Source organism: Tribolium madens, unplaced genomic scaffold (assembly GCF_015345945.1).
Source record: "Tribolium madens isolate multiple individuals breed KSU strain unplaced genomic scaffold, Tmad_KSU_1.1 Scaffold_96;HRSCAF=242;Tcas5.2_LG5, whole genome shotgun sequence".
Lineage (NCBI taxonomy): Eukaryota > Metazoa > Arthropoda > Insecta > Coleoptera > Tenebrionidae > Tribolium > Tribolium madens.
The window spans coordinates 8,497,471-8,512,466 of record NW_025401068.1 but is presented as its reverse complement, the minus strand read 5'-3'; the positions used below and the strand labels follow the sequence as shown (position 1 = coordinate 8,512,466).

The following is a 14,996-nucleotide window of genomic DNA, read 5'->3' as shown; positions in this document are numbered from 1 at the left end:
TTTAATAAAATAAAATTTATTCAAAAATATTATTATACCATCTTACTTTTAAAATAATATTTGCAGCTGCTATTAGTTTATGTGATTTAAAAAAGGTTTTCTCAAAATTGTAACACCAGTAAAGACATTCTTGTCGATGCTTTTATTCTTCCTGATAAGCATTTGAAAATACCTTCACTAATATTGCCCAAACCTTGTTTTTGATTTAAAAAATTTTGGCAAAATGTAAAAACAAATATTTTTAATATTTTAATTAACACATTTTCACATTGCGTATTTTTCTTCTTTTACCAAATTATATTAGATCACTTTCGACGAAAACTCAATTACGTTACCGTCGTCCTTGAGGTTACAAAATCGAAATAATAGCAATTGTTCTATAACCTGAAGGTCTAGTTTATGATTTGAGATCTCAATCGCTGAAAACGTAAAGAAAGTGTTGAAAGCAGCGAAATTATAAATAGCATTACCCAACCCAAAAAAACGTCTAATTATTTTTAAACAAAATTGTTGCAACACAAAGATTTAGATTACATATTCTTGGAGAATATTTATACAAAACATAAAAAATGTAGCGTAGTCTTCGTATTACGTGTGAACACACAAAAATTTCTTTAAATGGAAACGCAAATCTTTAAAGATGTACAAATTCACCTTGAAGGCGTATTTTAATATTTATAAGTTGTTTTAAGATGATACATGTATTCCAATTTTCAAAAATTCAGTTACACAATGAAACAATAAATGTATTTCGTTAATATTCATCATCCAAGCTTGTTTTTAATTTTTACGCATCCTGGAGAAGAAAAACTTGAATAAACGTGATGAACACTTAAAAAACGTTTAATGGCAAGTGTTGCAAAATCCGAATCGAAGAAAATTCCAAGAAAGCGAGAGATTGGTAAAGATGTGGCCTTTCCGTCGGTTTGGGAAACCAAATGACTATTTTCCTTATACAGAACATCCGTTTCAGATCCAATTTTATTGATAAATCTAGAAACAAATCCGGTATCCGCAAAGACCAACGACCATGTCGATTAAGATCACTTTCGAACAATGATTTTTTTCATGATTGGTCAAAACCCACATGAATGCACGACCTGGATGTACCAGCTGCATCTTTGTTATTCAAAAACCTGAACCTAATTATGTATAAATTGATAAATTGTTTTTAACATGAGTCAGACAAGTTGCCTATTACATCAAATGTCATCCTCGTTAGAAAAGTGGGTAGTTTCCTTGAATAAAAACGCTATCCGGAACTAGCCCTACTAGATTTTTTTTAACCCATTAGACTGATGATTATTTAAATTACATCCTACGTAAAATAGTGCGCTCGAAAATAAATGGCAAGATCCTGATCAATTTAGTAGCACCACCTATACTTATCTCAATTACATATCAATAAAAAACAGAATTGTAGGTATTCTTCTCAGTTGCATCTAATAGTACCTAAAATTTATAAACAACAGTCATTACTCATTATTGTGTAAATTAATTAGAATTTAAGTGATGTAATGTAACAGTCAAAAACTTGCATTCTCAAGCATTTATCAGAAATTGAATGACCCGGATTATCTCTAGATTTATTAAAAGCGAGGATTATAAATTAATTGTAAACTCTTATATAATTATAGTTTTACTTGATGTGACTATAATTTTCATACAATCATTACGTTATTATGGAAATTTCAACAAATTACTTATTATTGTTTTACCCAATATCAGATTTTTCTGTCTTGAACAATTGTGACAATTCATTGACAATTGTGTCACTTGGGACCATTGTTATGATATCATTTCTGGTATTACATAAGGAATGGTAAAATGACATCTTTTGATGATACTTACACAAAAAGCGCACTTATTTAATTATCATTGAATAGCAATGGTTATTTAACATTCTTTGATCCTGTAGTTTCATAAATTACATTGGATTTGCATTGACTATATTCGAACACCACTACAAACTTTACGCTGTGTAATACTCTTGTAAATACAATTTGTCGTGAAAGTGTAAGTTATAATAATTTATGCGGAGCAAATGATACGTCTTGTAAATTTATAACGCCCTTGTTTAACTTGATCTATCATGAAGAGGCCATTTTATCGATATGTTGGCCTTATCAAAATAATCTTTCCTTCTTTGTTATATTTTTTTTCAAACCTGTAGTCATAAATATTACAAGCATAATGCAATAATTTTTTTACGCCACGGTTTCATAATCTGCGATTGATAATCGAAGAATTAGAAATTGTGTGACTTTTTTCTTTGAGTTTGTGTTACAAAATGAGAGCTTTATGTTTTCTTAAATAATGGCGACAAACGACAAACATAAAGAGGTATTCCTTCGATTCAGTGGCGAAAAACGTAAACGGATCTTAGCAAATTTTGTGAGATATTGTACCATTGTATGCGTATATTTATTGACCTGGAACCAAGATAGAATTGTTTAATGCATCGGTCAAGGTGATAATTAACAAGCTGAAAGTGAGCTGAAATGGGTGGTATGTGTCGGAGCGACAAAATTTATTTTATGCAATAGATGCAAATAGGATGGGATGTGTCGTCTCATTTACCAACACCGCCCTAAAGACATAGGCATAGTCACGAATGTTTGCATATTAAAGCTTTGTTCTTTTGACGGCTGCTACCAAAGAATTTTAATATTTAAAGCAAACACTCAATAAATGTGCAACTAACTTTTTGCTATGAGAAAAATATTAATAAAACAACATTTTTTCTCCTGTGTTGTATCTTTATTATTTTTACTTATTTTAAGCAGATTTTTTTCACAACTTTAATACGATTTAATCTTACACATGTTTAAAAATTAAAAAATTAACTTCAATTATTTAAAAAATTCAAAAATCAATTTAAATGTAATTTTTTATTTATTATCACCACACTTCCAATGTRAAATAAAGGAAATTAAAAAACGGTAGTTATTTGTTAAACTCATTACAACAACAACTTTAACGACTCATCAGATTATGATCAAAATAGTTCGAAAGTAGTTATTTTAGCCCTTGGCAAACAAAAATGCTATAAAAGCAAATCGGTTCCAATTTACAAACAGACCCAAATTGAAGACACAATGAAATCGGTAAGTTCCAAAACGCTATATTCAAATTTTTATCAGTAAAACAAAAATATCAAATATTTCAGATAATTGCCATAGTCTTCGCTTTTGCCGTCGGCTGCAATGCCCTCTACCCTCTCCCCGAACCCGTGGTACCCTCAGTCGTCTACGGAGTTCCTGAAGAGCCAAAACCCGTCATCACCCCCATTACATCTGAATACACTTACACCATCCCTGCCGTCCAACCCGTCGAACTTCACCATGAAGAAATCGTAGTTCCTGCAACCCCGGTAGCGACAGAAGAACCCAAACCCGTCGTATCTCTCGCCCCTACGGCCCCCGTGGTTGAAGTACCATCACACCCCTTTGTGCCACCCTTTGTGCCTCCATTCGTGCCACCCTTTGCACACCCATACTCTGCCTGGCCACCACTACATCACTTCTACAGCAACCCATCAGTTTTCCTCAATTATGCCCCCAGTTACCCCGCTCCTTTACCCGGAAATGAAATTTTCGCACCCCCACAAATCCACGCCCCTATTTTTGTCGCCCCCGAAGAACAAATTGCTCCAGCACCGTTCTCTTATGCTTATTCATACCCCCACGTGACTGCCCCTCATTTTGCCTACAGTGCTCCAGCTCCGGTGACACCGGAATTGCATAGGCCACTTGCTGATTTTGCCGCCGGTCAAGTTTTGGTGTCTTCGTATAATTTCACCGTTCCGGCTCCTGCTTTCCCAACTTTTGTTGAAGCCGCTCCTGTAGTTCATCCTGGTGTTGTTGAAGCAGCTCCTTTTGTTCCTGCTGTCCCTGAAGTAGTATCAGTTCCCCAGAAACCTGTTGTAATCAGCTACGATTACAACATTCCTCAAGTGGTTGATAAAGTGGTTGTGCAAGAAATTCCAGCGCCTATTGTGCCACAGCCGGTCTATGGTCTTCCACAGTAAAATGTTTGCTAAATAAATAGTAATTTACATTTTTTATTAAAATATTATACAAAAAATGTTTTCTGATTGCCTTTAACAACCTTACACTAGTTACAAAATATATACCAGTACGAGTACTAAAATGAACCAGGAATGAAMAATAACCATTGCCTTGTTAAATTAAATTTGGMGGTTGCTGTATAACCGGTTGCAGACTTAATGGCCATGCTAGGTAGTTCAAATGTACAAAATATAACCTAACTAATAAACGTCAAAAATGTTGCAAAAAATTATGAACAAGACAGTTATTTTTGCTTTAAAAGAGTGTCGTGCTGTAAGTACAAACGCAGTAAGAGTAAAGCTACGAGAACAGAATAAAGCAAATGCTTGGCAAGTGCATTCTTATGGGGACGTAAGTGAGCTCCAATTTGGAAAGATTCGTATTCCACAAATCCGGCAATCGGACGAAGTTTTAGTTAATGTGGAAGCGGCTTCTCTGAATCCAATAGATAACTTAATGCTAGGTTTAATACTTTTTCAATATGTACTATAATCCACTAATCAACACCATTTAGGTGGTTATGGAAGGACATTGTTTCAAATTCCTCGAAAATTTGAAATGGAACTTCCCCTAGTATTAGGGCGTGATTTTTGTGGGACTATTATTTATAAAGGTCATGATGTTGGCAGCTCATTTAGTGTTGGAGATAAAGTTTTTGGTTTTATACCCATTCATAAGCAAGGCAGTTTTTCTGAAGTTGTAGTTGCCAATAAAGCACACGTAAGCTGTTTTTTGATGCAAGACATATCAATGATATTTTTTCTTAGATTTGTAAGAAACCTAAAGGTTTGAATGAAGCCGAAAGTGCGTCTTTGGTCTATGCAACAATGACAGCATGGTCTGCACTTTTTCTTTTTGGCAATTTGTTGGTGAAAGGTGCTAGAGGTACCCGGGTCTTAATTTTGGGGGCTTCTGGAGGCGTAGGCACGGCAGCTGTACAGTTATTAAAGTCCCAAGACTCCATTGTATGAAAATTCCAATGTTGAACTTTTCATTATTTTTTGCAATTTAGGTGTATGGGTCTTGTTCAACTGATGCTGTGCCGCTGGTTAGGTCTTTAGGTGCCGATTGCGTTTTTGATTACAAAGATCCAGATTATTTAAAAAATGTTGAGACTGGAGGATAGTAAGTTATTTCAAATTTTTTACAATGTGATAACTTTAGATTTTAGTTATCACATCATACTTGACTGTGCGAAATTTGGCTATGAAAATGTACCAAAAACGTGGAAATTCGGAACATATATTACACTAAACTCGCCCTTACTTTTAAATACAGATAGATATGGGTTAATAGGGGGGTTATTAAATAGCGCTGCGACTTTTTTGACTCATAATTTTAAACCACCTGKTGAAAAAAGATGTCTCATGTGGGGTTTTTTTGTGCCTTCTGGCAGCGGATTTCAATTTATTAATAAATTAATTAAGAATGGACAAGTACGTAACTAAAGAAATTGCTTTAGTTTTTTTATTGTATTTTTTAGATCACACCTATGATTCATAAGCAGTTTAAATTTGAAAATTTACCAGAAGCTTTCCAGGAACTGAATAAGGGACATTTGAGAGGAAAAATTGTTATTACTTTGTAGATATAAAAAATAAAATTAAAACTGTTTCATTGTTTTTGAGTATTAGGTAATAATTCATTCAAAAATTTGTATAACAATATCAAAGCTTTATTTTAAATAAATACACTAAGCAAAAATACAACAAAAATTGAGGTAATAATGACAAGCTATGTGACTAGAAACGTTTCTCTTTTTTTCTTAATTATGTATTATTTAATTTGACTGTATTATGAACTTTTACGTGTTTGTTTACTCCATGTCTAAACTTGGTCTGAAACGAACACAAAGGGCATTTATACACCGTCTGCAACGGATTATGATCCATCTTTTCATGATGTGCCAAGTCTAACTTATTCTTACATTCAAAATCACATTCATTGCATTTATAAATATTGACTTTCATTACTTTGGGAAGCATGTGTACTTTCATGTGACTACTAAGTCCATTAGTCCATTTTGTCTGGTAGTTGCATTTGGAACACTTATGCATCTTAATAGTACCAGGAGGACTGTGCACTTTCATATGATTATTGAGACTAAATTTCCATTTGGTTGTAAATTTACATTGCAGGCAATTATAAATTCTAGCCTCTTCAGGCGATGAGTGGATTTTTTTAACGTGATTTTTTAAATAACATTTCCACTTTGTTTCAAAAGAACACTGTGTACAATAATATGTCTCTAGACTGTTTTCTAATTTTAGATATTCTTTCCATGACTTGTCAGTGTGATCAGATGGTGGCGACAGGACTTTTTCATGTTTCGCGTTTGCTGGCGGCCTGCCCCTTCGAGGCTTTTTGTATTTTAATRAYTTTTTAATCTTTTTTCTCTCATTATTACTGCAATAATGCAAAAATCATCCACATAGTAGATAGAGTTCCAGAAGTTACCTGTCACAATCTTCATTGATTTCTTCTTCTTCGATTTTTATTTCCGATTCCGATAAAATTTGTTCTTCCATAGTCTTTCCAATTGTTTAAAGATTATTATTAAAAAATATAAACACAGACTCCTTCTTTGTGACTTGTAGTAGTTATTTTGATTTAATCCTACGTTTGAACTGATGTCCTTAAATGCAGACAGACGTGTGGCCTACTGCTAGTATGACCGAAAAGTTTATGGGATTACTTCTTAGTCATCAAGAATTATTTCAATAAAATTAGTTTTTTACACATAAAATAATGCAGCGAAGTTTAAAAGTAGGTACTTTGGTATTTTATTCACAAAACGGTTTTTTTTAAATTTTAATCCTTTTTTACAACTTTTTTTGTAAAATTCAGAAAAGTAAATAAAAAGTTTAAGCTAATTTATTATGTTGAAATGTGGAAAAATACGGTTTACCTAAAATTCTATTCGATAACACAAGACACACTTGGATGTTGTATTTTTTAAAAGCAACTCATCATATTTTCAATATCTTTTTTTTGTAATTGTTATCTATTGTTTATATTCTTTCAATAGATTAAGTACTCTTTTATTATCTAGTGAAATAAAGTAATTTTTATCTACCCCACTTTGACCAGTGTATTCATTAACCAGACACAAGAAATTCTGGTATGTAGGTGAGTACAAAATAAAACGAAATATTACACACGACGATAAAGATTGTTTATCCACAATCACTTTATAAAGAGCCTTTATTCCACACTTTAGATGGAAATGTGTACATCACATTTATGATAGTTCAAAAAATGTCAATGTAAGCCACGCTTTATTGTCATTGTGATTGACGTTTGAAACTAAAATTTGAAAGTTTTAGTTGAAATTTATTTTTGCCGTCTATTTTCCAAAACAATAATGCCAGCAATACGTGTTTTTATATAAGATCAATGAAGTATTTTGATTTGTTGTCATTTTTTCTTTCGCTCTGAGGATAAAAATTAGAAAAACCGAAAGTGAGGTTAATTGCCTAAAGCCCGTTTTGCATTTTTATGTCAGTCGGATGACAAATCGTGCAAAATTCGGTGTCCGCCAGTGTACTATTTTCGAACACTTCAGTGGGGTACGCTTTACCTCAAAAATAACTTAATAAATTTTATTTGGAGAACGGTTAAACAAAGAATTTTTTAAATATTTTTTTCAGCATTTGATACTACCAAGTATAAAATTTTGTCGGTCTATTTAAGAATCATCCTGTATTTGTTATTGCATTTTACTATAAATTTTTTATATAAATAGTTACTGTTGGTTTTAAATGTTTTGTAAACTGATATTTTGTCTTTATTGTGACACAATTTATTTGTAGAATAAAAAATACTCTATTTGTGATGTCATCTATTTCACTTTATTTAATTTTTGACACAAATTCAGTGGCTTTTTAACATGCTTATTATTATTATTAGAAAATTTACACTACATTTTGATAATTACAATTTATATTTATAATKTATAATAAACTCAGTATATTTATTGACCACATTTTCTATTATATTTCAAGAATAAATAAATAAGTAACACTAAATAATTAAATTCACACATGGGCATAAAATAAATCGTTTCAATTCATGTTAGTTTGAATACTTCTCACAATCCACTAGTTTCTGCGCCTCGTTCTGAAACAAAAAACAAGTAAAACAATTTTTTTTTTTTGATAAATACCAAATACCTGAATAATTTTGTATATAAGCATAATAGTGTCCACGGATTCCTTGCATCTGTTGGATTCGCCTTCGGTCGGTGTGCGTTTTCCCCAATTAGGTGTAAAATTTAACTGGGCAGCACATAAACTCACAAAAGTGATTATGAGAACAGTTAACAACACTCGATGCATTTTATCAATGAGATTATATTTTAACTGCACTTCAAGTTTGGAAGCTGTCGACTGAATGCCGTTTTGTGAAGAACAACATCGAGCTTTTATAGTAAAGTCCGGCCGAGTAATTGACAAACCTCTCCAACCAACCTCCGCCCACCAAATTAATTAAAGAAACCCTTTTGTAAATATCAAAACACCATGTAAGAATCTCAATAGTGATCACATCCGTTTAAGAAACACTAAAAGAGTTTTGATGTATTTTTTTCATTAATGAACTAAAGATGAATTGATTTACTCTATTCAAACAAGGGGGTGTTTCATTAAGAAGTTTGTAAAGTTGACATAGATTTGGATTTGTATTCAGTTGAATTAAATTTGGCGCATTATGATGCTTAATGATTTAAGCAAACTTTTCAATTTAATCAATATTTCGCTAACTTTATTTGGTTTATTAGAAAGTTAGCTAACTAATGAAACGATTGAGTTTATTTGTTTTTCTTTACAATTTGATTTCTATGTTTGTGAAGGAAATATTTATAAAACCCATAATGAACTTCTTCTTTGCTTTATCTTTTATTGTTATTTGGAACATTAAATTAGAAACATTCAGGGATGAATCGCTTAATACTGCCATTTGGCACAGAATTCATATTAAACTTTATTACCATAAAGATTTTCTGATTCATCCCTCTCTAAAAGATCGCATTATGAACACCAACTAAAAAAATGTGGCACGTGTAGGGAATAAAAATATAACATATATCTGCAACACAAAATAAAAAAAAATATTTCAGAGTTTATTAAAATTAGAAATTAGAGGTATATCAATTTTTAAGGTAATTTGCACAACAAGACATAATATAGCAAGTAATAAAAAAGGTTTTTTTTTAATAACTACGTATATTATTGATTACAAGATAATTATATCCGATTTATGACAACTTTAGTTTATGGGTTTGTGCAAGCAATTCAGAGTAATAAAATTTTGTTTACATTTTGGTAAATTATATTTGGTTTGATCGAATTTTTCTGTCAAAGCTTTTTTCTTACGTTTTGACGGTTTTCAACAACTTATTATTGCACCAGATAAAACCGAATTGTGAAATTGTTATTTTTTTGTGTTATTATTACAATTAGTTAATGCTATTGGTGCATTAAACTATAAAAATGTTTAATTAAAATAATAAATTTTAAGTACAAGTTAAAAGCATAACTTTTTAATATCACGYATTATTTTTTACATTTTCTGGTTTTCTCCTTGRTATACATATTATATGCAACCAGTAATACAGTGTTTATTTCGGCTAGGGTTGTTTTCGGCTTTAGTTAGCGTTAGTTCCACTGAATTGTCAAAAATGATTCCTGTCAAAGTGTATTCAAATTTATTTTATTTCATTCAATAAGACAATAAGAAAATTAAAGAAGGAAACTAGGRAATGCATGTAWGATGTTACAGAAATGGTAATTTGCCGTTAAATTTAATGTAAAACTACATTATTTGTTTTAGAACAAAATGTCTGAAAGAGAGGTTATATTGAAAACAGCTCTTACCTCACGCATTTCACTTATCTTCGTTCAGTACGTCTCAAATTTACTGATACCTGACCACGAAGCCGACGCTTACATCTATCCAAAAATTGAACAAAACGGAATATTTGATAAACTAGTCATTCATTTATTGGGAGGTTTTGTGAGATGGGACGCCCATCATTTCATGCATATATCAATATTTGGCTACACTTATGAACATACTTTAGCATTTTTCCCGCTTTATCCATATTTAGCAAATCTATTTGTCGCAATTTTAAGCAATTTAATTCCGTTTCTCTCAACAGATTCATTGACTCTCATCACATTTATTGCTATCAATATTTTTTGTTTCTTACAGTCAGCATTGTGCCTTTATCAATTATCACTTTTTATACTTAACGAGGATTTGGCTTTGAAAGCCACTATTTTGTTCTGTTACAATCCCGCCTCTATATTTTTCACAGCACCATATACAGAATCACTATTTTGTTACTTAACATTTAAATCCATGCTAAATTCGATTCTCTTGTATAAAAAATACAGTAGTAAGGGTTATTTACAAGTCAAAGATTTCATATACATTATTCCAATTTGTCTCAGTACATGTACAAGGTCAAATGGAGTTCTAAATATTGGATTTTTAGTCTATGCGTTAATTTGTTTGTGTCTTAAAAAAATGAAATTGAAAAAACAAATATTTAACCGCTTATTGTGTGTTGTTAAATTTATTATTACAGTAACTGTTTTAGTTTTAATTTGTTTAGTGCCATTTATTTATTTCCAAGTGTATTCCTATGAAACATTTTGTAAAAATTTTAAAAGTGATTTAGCCCCACTTGTATTGGGCCATAAAGATATTGATAATTTTGTACTACCAGGGACGTTATCGAAACATAATCATTCCTGGTGTTACAATAAAATTCCTTTAGCATATTCTTACATTCAGTCTCACTATTGGAAAGTGGGATTTCTTCAGTATTATGAATTTAAACAAATTCCTAATTTTTTATTAGCAAGCCCAATTATTTTAATTTTATTAGGACACGCGTTTCAATTTTTTAAACAATTTCCTAAATCAATTAGTACATTATTTAACTTTGACTTAATTTTCTCAAAACSGGTACCGAGTAAAACCACTTTTTTTCCTATTATGATAGTATTTATTATACATGTTACTGTTTTAACGCTTTTTTGTGTTTTAAATATCCATGTTCAAGTGACCACCCGCATGTTATGTTCAGCAAGCCCTGTGATTTATTGGTTTTCTTCATATTATATTACTGATGTTAATTTATTTAAAACTTTTATTACTAAAAAATGTAACAATAGCGAATTATTTATATTAGGTTATTTTCTAGGATATTTTTTTATTGGGACCATAATGTTTTGTAATTTTCTACCGTGGACTTGACTATTAAACAAATTGAACTACGCGCTTTTTTATCGTGCTTAAAGTCGATYAGAGGTCGCCTCGGTTGGAGTTCAAAACTTCAACCTCCAAATTTTTATTAATTTTTGTGTTAATTTTATTATTGTTGAACTTTATTGGAATATATTGATTCTGTGAAAACTTTGCAACTCGGTTATTATTATTTATATGTTGTTGTTGATATATGTGAATGCATTTGTTTATATTACTTTAAAATATGCATGCCCCCTCTCCATTATGTATGATTTTAACATGTTTTTCTTTTTATTCTTTATTCCGAATTTGACCCGGCTTTGTAACTCGACCAAATTTCGAACATATGTAAATCAATCAATGTGTTAAAAATACCATCAAGAAATATCTCAATTTTTTACTTTTTACATTCATTAAGTGCCAATTATTTTTATCAGTTAAGATGTGTTTATTCAGTAAAAAAAGTGTTCATTATCTCTTAACAATAAGAACAAGAAATTACTATTATCGTGGAAAGTTTTTAAGTACTGTTGTTGATCAACCAAAAAGCTTTAAAGAAATTCCAGGACCACTATCGCTTCCGTTGGTAGGTACTCTATATCTTTATTTTCCCTTTATAGGTAAGCAAAACTCGTAATGATTTACATATTAAACGAAAAAAAAACTTAATTTAGGTCGATACCAGTTTGATAGATTACACAAAAACGCTCTCAAGAACTACCAACTTTATGGACCAATTATTAGAGAAGAGATTGTGCCAGGGGAACATATTGTCTGGCTTGGGGACCCCGACGATATTGCGAAAATGTTTCACACTGAAGGTACCTATCCCTGCAGAAGAAGTCATCTCACTTTAGAGAAATACAGATTAGATAGGCCCCACATTTACAATTCAGGTGGTTTGCTCCCAACGTGAGTCTCCATTAACTATCTTTCTATTTTTTTTTTAATTATATTGTAACAATAGGAATGGTCCAGAGTGGTCAAGGATTAGAAAAGTGTTTCAAAAAGGTCTCTCTGGCCCAACTGAGGCTCTTAGTTTTATCAAAGGCTCAGATGACGTCATATCTGAGTGGATAGACACTCGACTTAAGAACATTTACAAAGAGTCGTCAAATATGGATTTTCTCCAAGAACTCTCAAGGTTATTTTTGGAGCGTGAGAATTAATTAAATTAGTTTTATCGATTTGGAAATTATAATGTTTTAGTGATTGGCGTTGCGGCTTTTGATATAAGATTTCATAGTTTTCACGAGGACGAATTAGATCCGAGTTCCAAAAGTACAAAACTATTAGAATCAGCTTTTGTTACCAATAGTACAATTTTAAAGACGGATAACGGGCCTCAATTGTGGCGAAAATTTGAAACTCCTGCCTACAGAAGATTGAGAAAAGCGCAGGAATTAATGGAGAGGTTTTATCCGATTCCTAAAATATCCTTTATTTAAAATTGTTTTTAAGTGTTGCAATTGATTTGGTGGCTTTGAAATTATCAACTTTTAAGGAAAAAACCTCAAGTCTCCCAACTTTACTTGAGAGATATCTAGCATCTGCGTCTCTTGATTTCAAAGATATTATAGGAGTAGTTTGCGATTTTTTGTTGGCAGGAATGGACACTGTAAATACAATTCCAGTAGTTTCTCTTGTCTCAAATCCCATTTTAGACCACATATTCATCAAGTTTCTTGCTTTACCACTTAGCAACCAACCCTTCAACACAAGATGCCCTTTATGAGGAGGCGTGTCGTCTCCTTCCCAACCCTACAGCTCCTGTAACTGTAGAAAAATACAAACAAGCAGAATATGCAAAATGTGCTGTGAAAGAATCTTTAAGATTGCGACCTATTTCAATAGGTGTAGGTCGACAGTTAACTACAGATGTTGTTTTTTCAGGGTACAAAGTGCCTTCAGGGGTAAGGGATTTATAAGTTACCGTTATTTTTTTCTTTTTGTAGACAGTTGTAGTGACTTTAAATCAAGTTTTGAGTCGGTTGGAGAAATATTTTCCTGAACCTGATTTATTTAAGCCTGAACGGTGGATGAAAAATAATCCTTTCTATGTCCAGACGCACCCTTATCTTGTGATCCCGTTCGGGCATGGGCAAAGGTCATGTATAGCAAGAAGATTTGCCGAGCAGAATATGGTTATTTTAATTTTAAAGGTTGTTGTCTTTTTTTGTAACTTATTTGGTTAATTGTTATATTTTATAGTTGGCCAGAAAATATAAATTGAGCTGGAATGGGCCTGAAATAGACTCCAAGTCCCTTCTAATTAACAAACCAGATGGACCAATTTTATTGTCTTTTGAGCCGAGATAGTTGTATGTATAAATATTACATATTTGGAAGTATTTTTACATGTAATTGCTACTAACGAAATATATTTTTATAAGTATCATGGTAATGCATGAATGAACCTATCAAATACATATAAATTAAATTGTAAGAATTGCACAAAACCAGCGAGTGGTCCTATTGGTAGTGTAGAGTGTGGTGTAATGGTGGCAGGATCAGTAGTTATCAGAAAGTTATTACGATTTTGTACATCACTGCGTATATAAAATGTAAATACTGCATGTACAAAGCATGAAGTAATTATAAATAGTACACTTGAATGGACCTAAAATTATGGTGTTGTTAACGGTAAAATAATTTACAAAACACTCACCATTGTCTAACACATTTGAACGTAAAAGTAGAACTATTTTCTTTATAATACATTTTTAACAGAAGTATTATATTCTCATTAACTTCTCGTAAAGTAATCAATTGGAATGCAAATTAGTGATTATGAAATTTTAAACGGTTATTTAAGAATGCACGGAATTAGTTTTGTGGAAAATTTAAGGAAAGTTAGACATTTTTTTACAATTAATTTATTAAAAATTTAATTATAAAACACAAATCWCAATACATACGTTTCGAGGTTCACAGCAGCAGGATTAAGTTTCGAACAATTAAAATTATTTGTTTGAACTTTCAGCATGTTTTTTGTCTGTTTCTCCAATTTTTCGCGGTTCTCTTATGTGTTCATCTTTAGTAGGAACCGCAGCAGGATAAGGATACGTCACTAAATGTTCTTTAACCACAGGTTGTGCGATGTCTATTACTGCGGGAGGGTATGGATATAGGGTTTTTACAGCAGGAAATTGGAGAAATGGAGTTTTAATTTCTTCAATCACTGCTGGAGGATAGGGAAATGTTGCAATTGGTTCAGCTACAATGGGTTGTGTAACCAAAGGAGTAGGAGGAGGATACGGTTTTTCTATTTCTACAGCAGGGATATTGTAGTTGTATTCGGTTATAACCGGATGAGTTTCCTCAACAACAGCAGGAGGATAAGGGAACGTAGCAACTGGCTCAACGACAGCAGGTTGTACAATTTCTACAGGAACTGCAGGAGGATAGGGTTTCACGATTTTTCCAGCAGGAAGGTCGTAGTGGTATTCTGTTACAATTGGAGTTTTAATTTCTTCAAATACAGCAGGAGGATAGGGAAACGTAGCAACTGGCTCAATGACAGCAGGTTGTACAGTTTCTACAGGAATTGTAGGAGAATAGGGTTTCACGATTTCTTCAGCAGGAAGGTCGTAGTGGTATTCAGTTACAATTGGAGTTTTAATTTCTTCAACTACAGCAGGAGGATAGGGGAACGTAGCAACTGGCTCAACG

General features: G+C 32.1%; 7 protein-coding genes across 7 annotated transcripts in view; 4 read left to right on the top strand and 3 right to left on the bottom strand.

Annotated features, from left to right (window-relative positions):
• The first annotated feature begins 2,501 nt into the window (after nt 1-2,501).
• Nucleotides 2,502-4,030, top strand: LOC123013930 (protein app1-like). Its single transcript, XM_044412806.1, has 2 exons — nt 2,502-2,508; nt 3,144-4,030. Exons 1-2 carry the CDS (start codon nt 2,502-2,504, stop codon nt 4,028-4,030), a joined length of 894 nt encoding a protein of 297 aa, XP_044268741.1.
• Nucleotides 4,031-4,250: 220 nt separating this feature from the next.
• LOC123012790 (reticulon-4-interacting protein 1, mitochondrial-like) lies at nt 4,251-5,787 on the top strand. The gene is made up of 6 exons (XM_044410926.1): nt 4,251-4,533; nt 4,585-4,790; nt 4,838-5,035; nt 5,083-5,195; nt 5,242-5,506; nt 5,554-5,787. Exons 1-6 carry the CDS (start codon nt 4,287-4,289, stop codon nt 5,656-5,658), a joined length of 1,134 nt encoding a protein of 377 aa, XP_044266861.1. The 5' UTR covers nt 4,251-4,286; the 3' UTR covers nt 5,659-5,787.
• On the bottom strand, nt 5,730-6,723 carry LOC123012791 (zinc finger protein 142-like). The gene is made up of 2 exons (XM_044410927.1): nt 6,528-6,723; nt 5,730-6,476 (listed from the first exon to the last, which is right to left on the bottom strand). The coding sequence occupies exons 1-2, from the start codon at nt 6,596-6,598 to the stop codon at nt 5,840-5,842; spliced, it is 708 nt and encodes a 235-aa protein (XP_044266862.1). The 5' UTR covers nt 6,599-6,723; the 3' UTR covers nt 5,730-5,839.
• Nucleotides 6,724-8,024: 1,301 nt separating this feature from the next.
• LOC123013095 (hypertrehalosaemic prohormone) lies at nt 8,025-8,492 on the bottom strand. Its single transcript, XM_044411432.1, has 2 exons — nt 8,243-8,492; nt 8,025-8,189 (listed from the first exon to the last, which is right to left on the bottom strand). Exons 1-2 carry the CDS (start codon nt 8,405-8,407, stop codon nt 8,145-8,147), a joined length of 210 nt encoding a protein of 69 aa, XP_044267367.1. The 5' UTR covers nt 8,408-8,492; the 3' UTR covers nt 8,025-8,144.
• A 1,241-nt stretch (nt 8,493-9,733) lies between these two features.
• LOC123012537 (GPI mannosyltransferase 2) lies at nt 9,734-11,494 on the top strand. The gene is made up of 2 exons (XM_044410543.1): nt 9,734-9,853; nt 9,900-11,494. The coding sequence occupies exons 1-2, from the start codon at nt 9,833-9,835 to the stop codon at nt 11,331-11,333; spliced, it is 1,455 nt and encodes a 484-aa protein (XP_044266478.1). The 5' UTR covers nt 9,734-9,832; the 3' UTR covers nt 11,334-11,494.
• Nucleotides 11,407-13,719, top strand: LOC123012536 (cytochrome P450 302a1, mitochondrial-like). The gene is made up of 8 exons (XM_044410542.1): nt 11,407-11,944; nt 11,999-12,236; nt 12,292-12,482; nt 12,534-12,738; nt 12,786-12,942; nt 12,989-13,237; nt 13,280-13,486; nt 13,536-13,719. Exons 1-8 carry the CDS (start codon nt 11,767-11,769, stop codon nt 13,641-13,643), a joined length of 1,533 nt encoding a protein of 510 aa, XP_044266477.1. The 5' UTR covers nt 11,407-11,766; the 3' UTR covers nt 13,644-13,719.
• Nucleotides 13,720-14,211: 492 nt separating this feature from the next.
• Nucleotides 14,212-14,996, bottom strand: part of LOC123012539 (calphotin-like) — a 1,843-nt gene continuing 1,058 nt past the window's right edge. Inside the window, exon 2 of the mRNA XM_044410545.1 lies at nt 14,212-14,996. This exon is cut by the window's right edge and continues 21 nt beyond it. Within this exon, the coding sequence (XP_044266480.1) occupies nt 14,288-14,996 (709 nt within the window). The 3' untranslated portion in view covers nt 14,212-14,287.

Excerpts from the sequence above, each read along its gene's own strand:
- LOC123013095 (XM_044411432.1), bottom strand. The coding sequence starts at position 8,407 with ATGCATCGAGTGTTGTTAACTGTTCTCATAATCACTTTTGTGAGTTTA. Across the intron at positions 8,190-8,242 it reads TTATATACAAAATTATTCAG|AACGAGGCGCAGAAACTAGT; the intron begins GTATTTGGTATT and ends TTTTTGTTTCAG.
- LOC123012536 (XM_044410542.1), top strand. The coding sequence starts at position 11,767 with ATGTGTTTATTCAGTAAAAAAAGTGTTCATTATCTCTTAACAATAAGA. Across the intron at positions 11,945-11,998 it reads TCTTTATTTTCCCTTTATAG|GTCGATACCAGTTTGATAGA; the intron begins GTAAGCAAAACT and ends AACTTAATTTAG. Across the intron at positions 13,238-13,279 it reads GGTACAAAGTGCCTTCAGGG|ACAGTTGTAGTGACTTTAAA; the intron begins GTAAGGGATTTA and ends TTCTTTTTGTAG.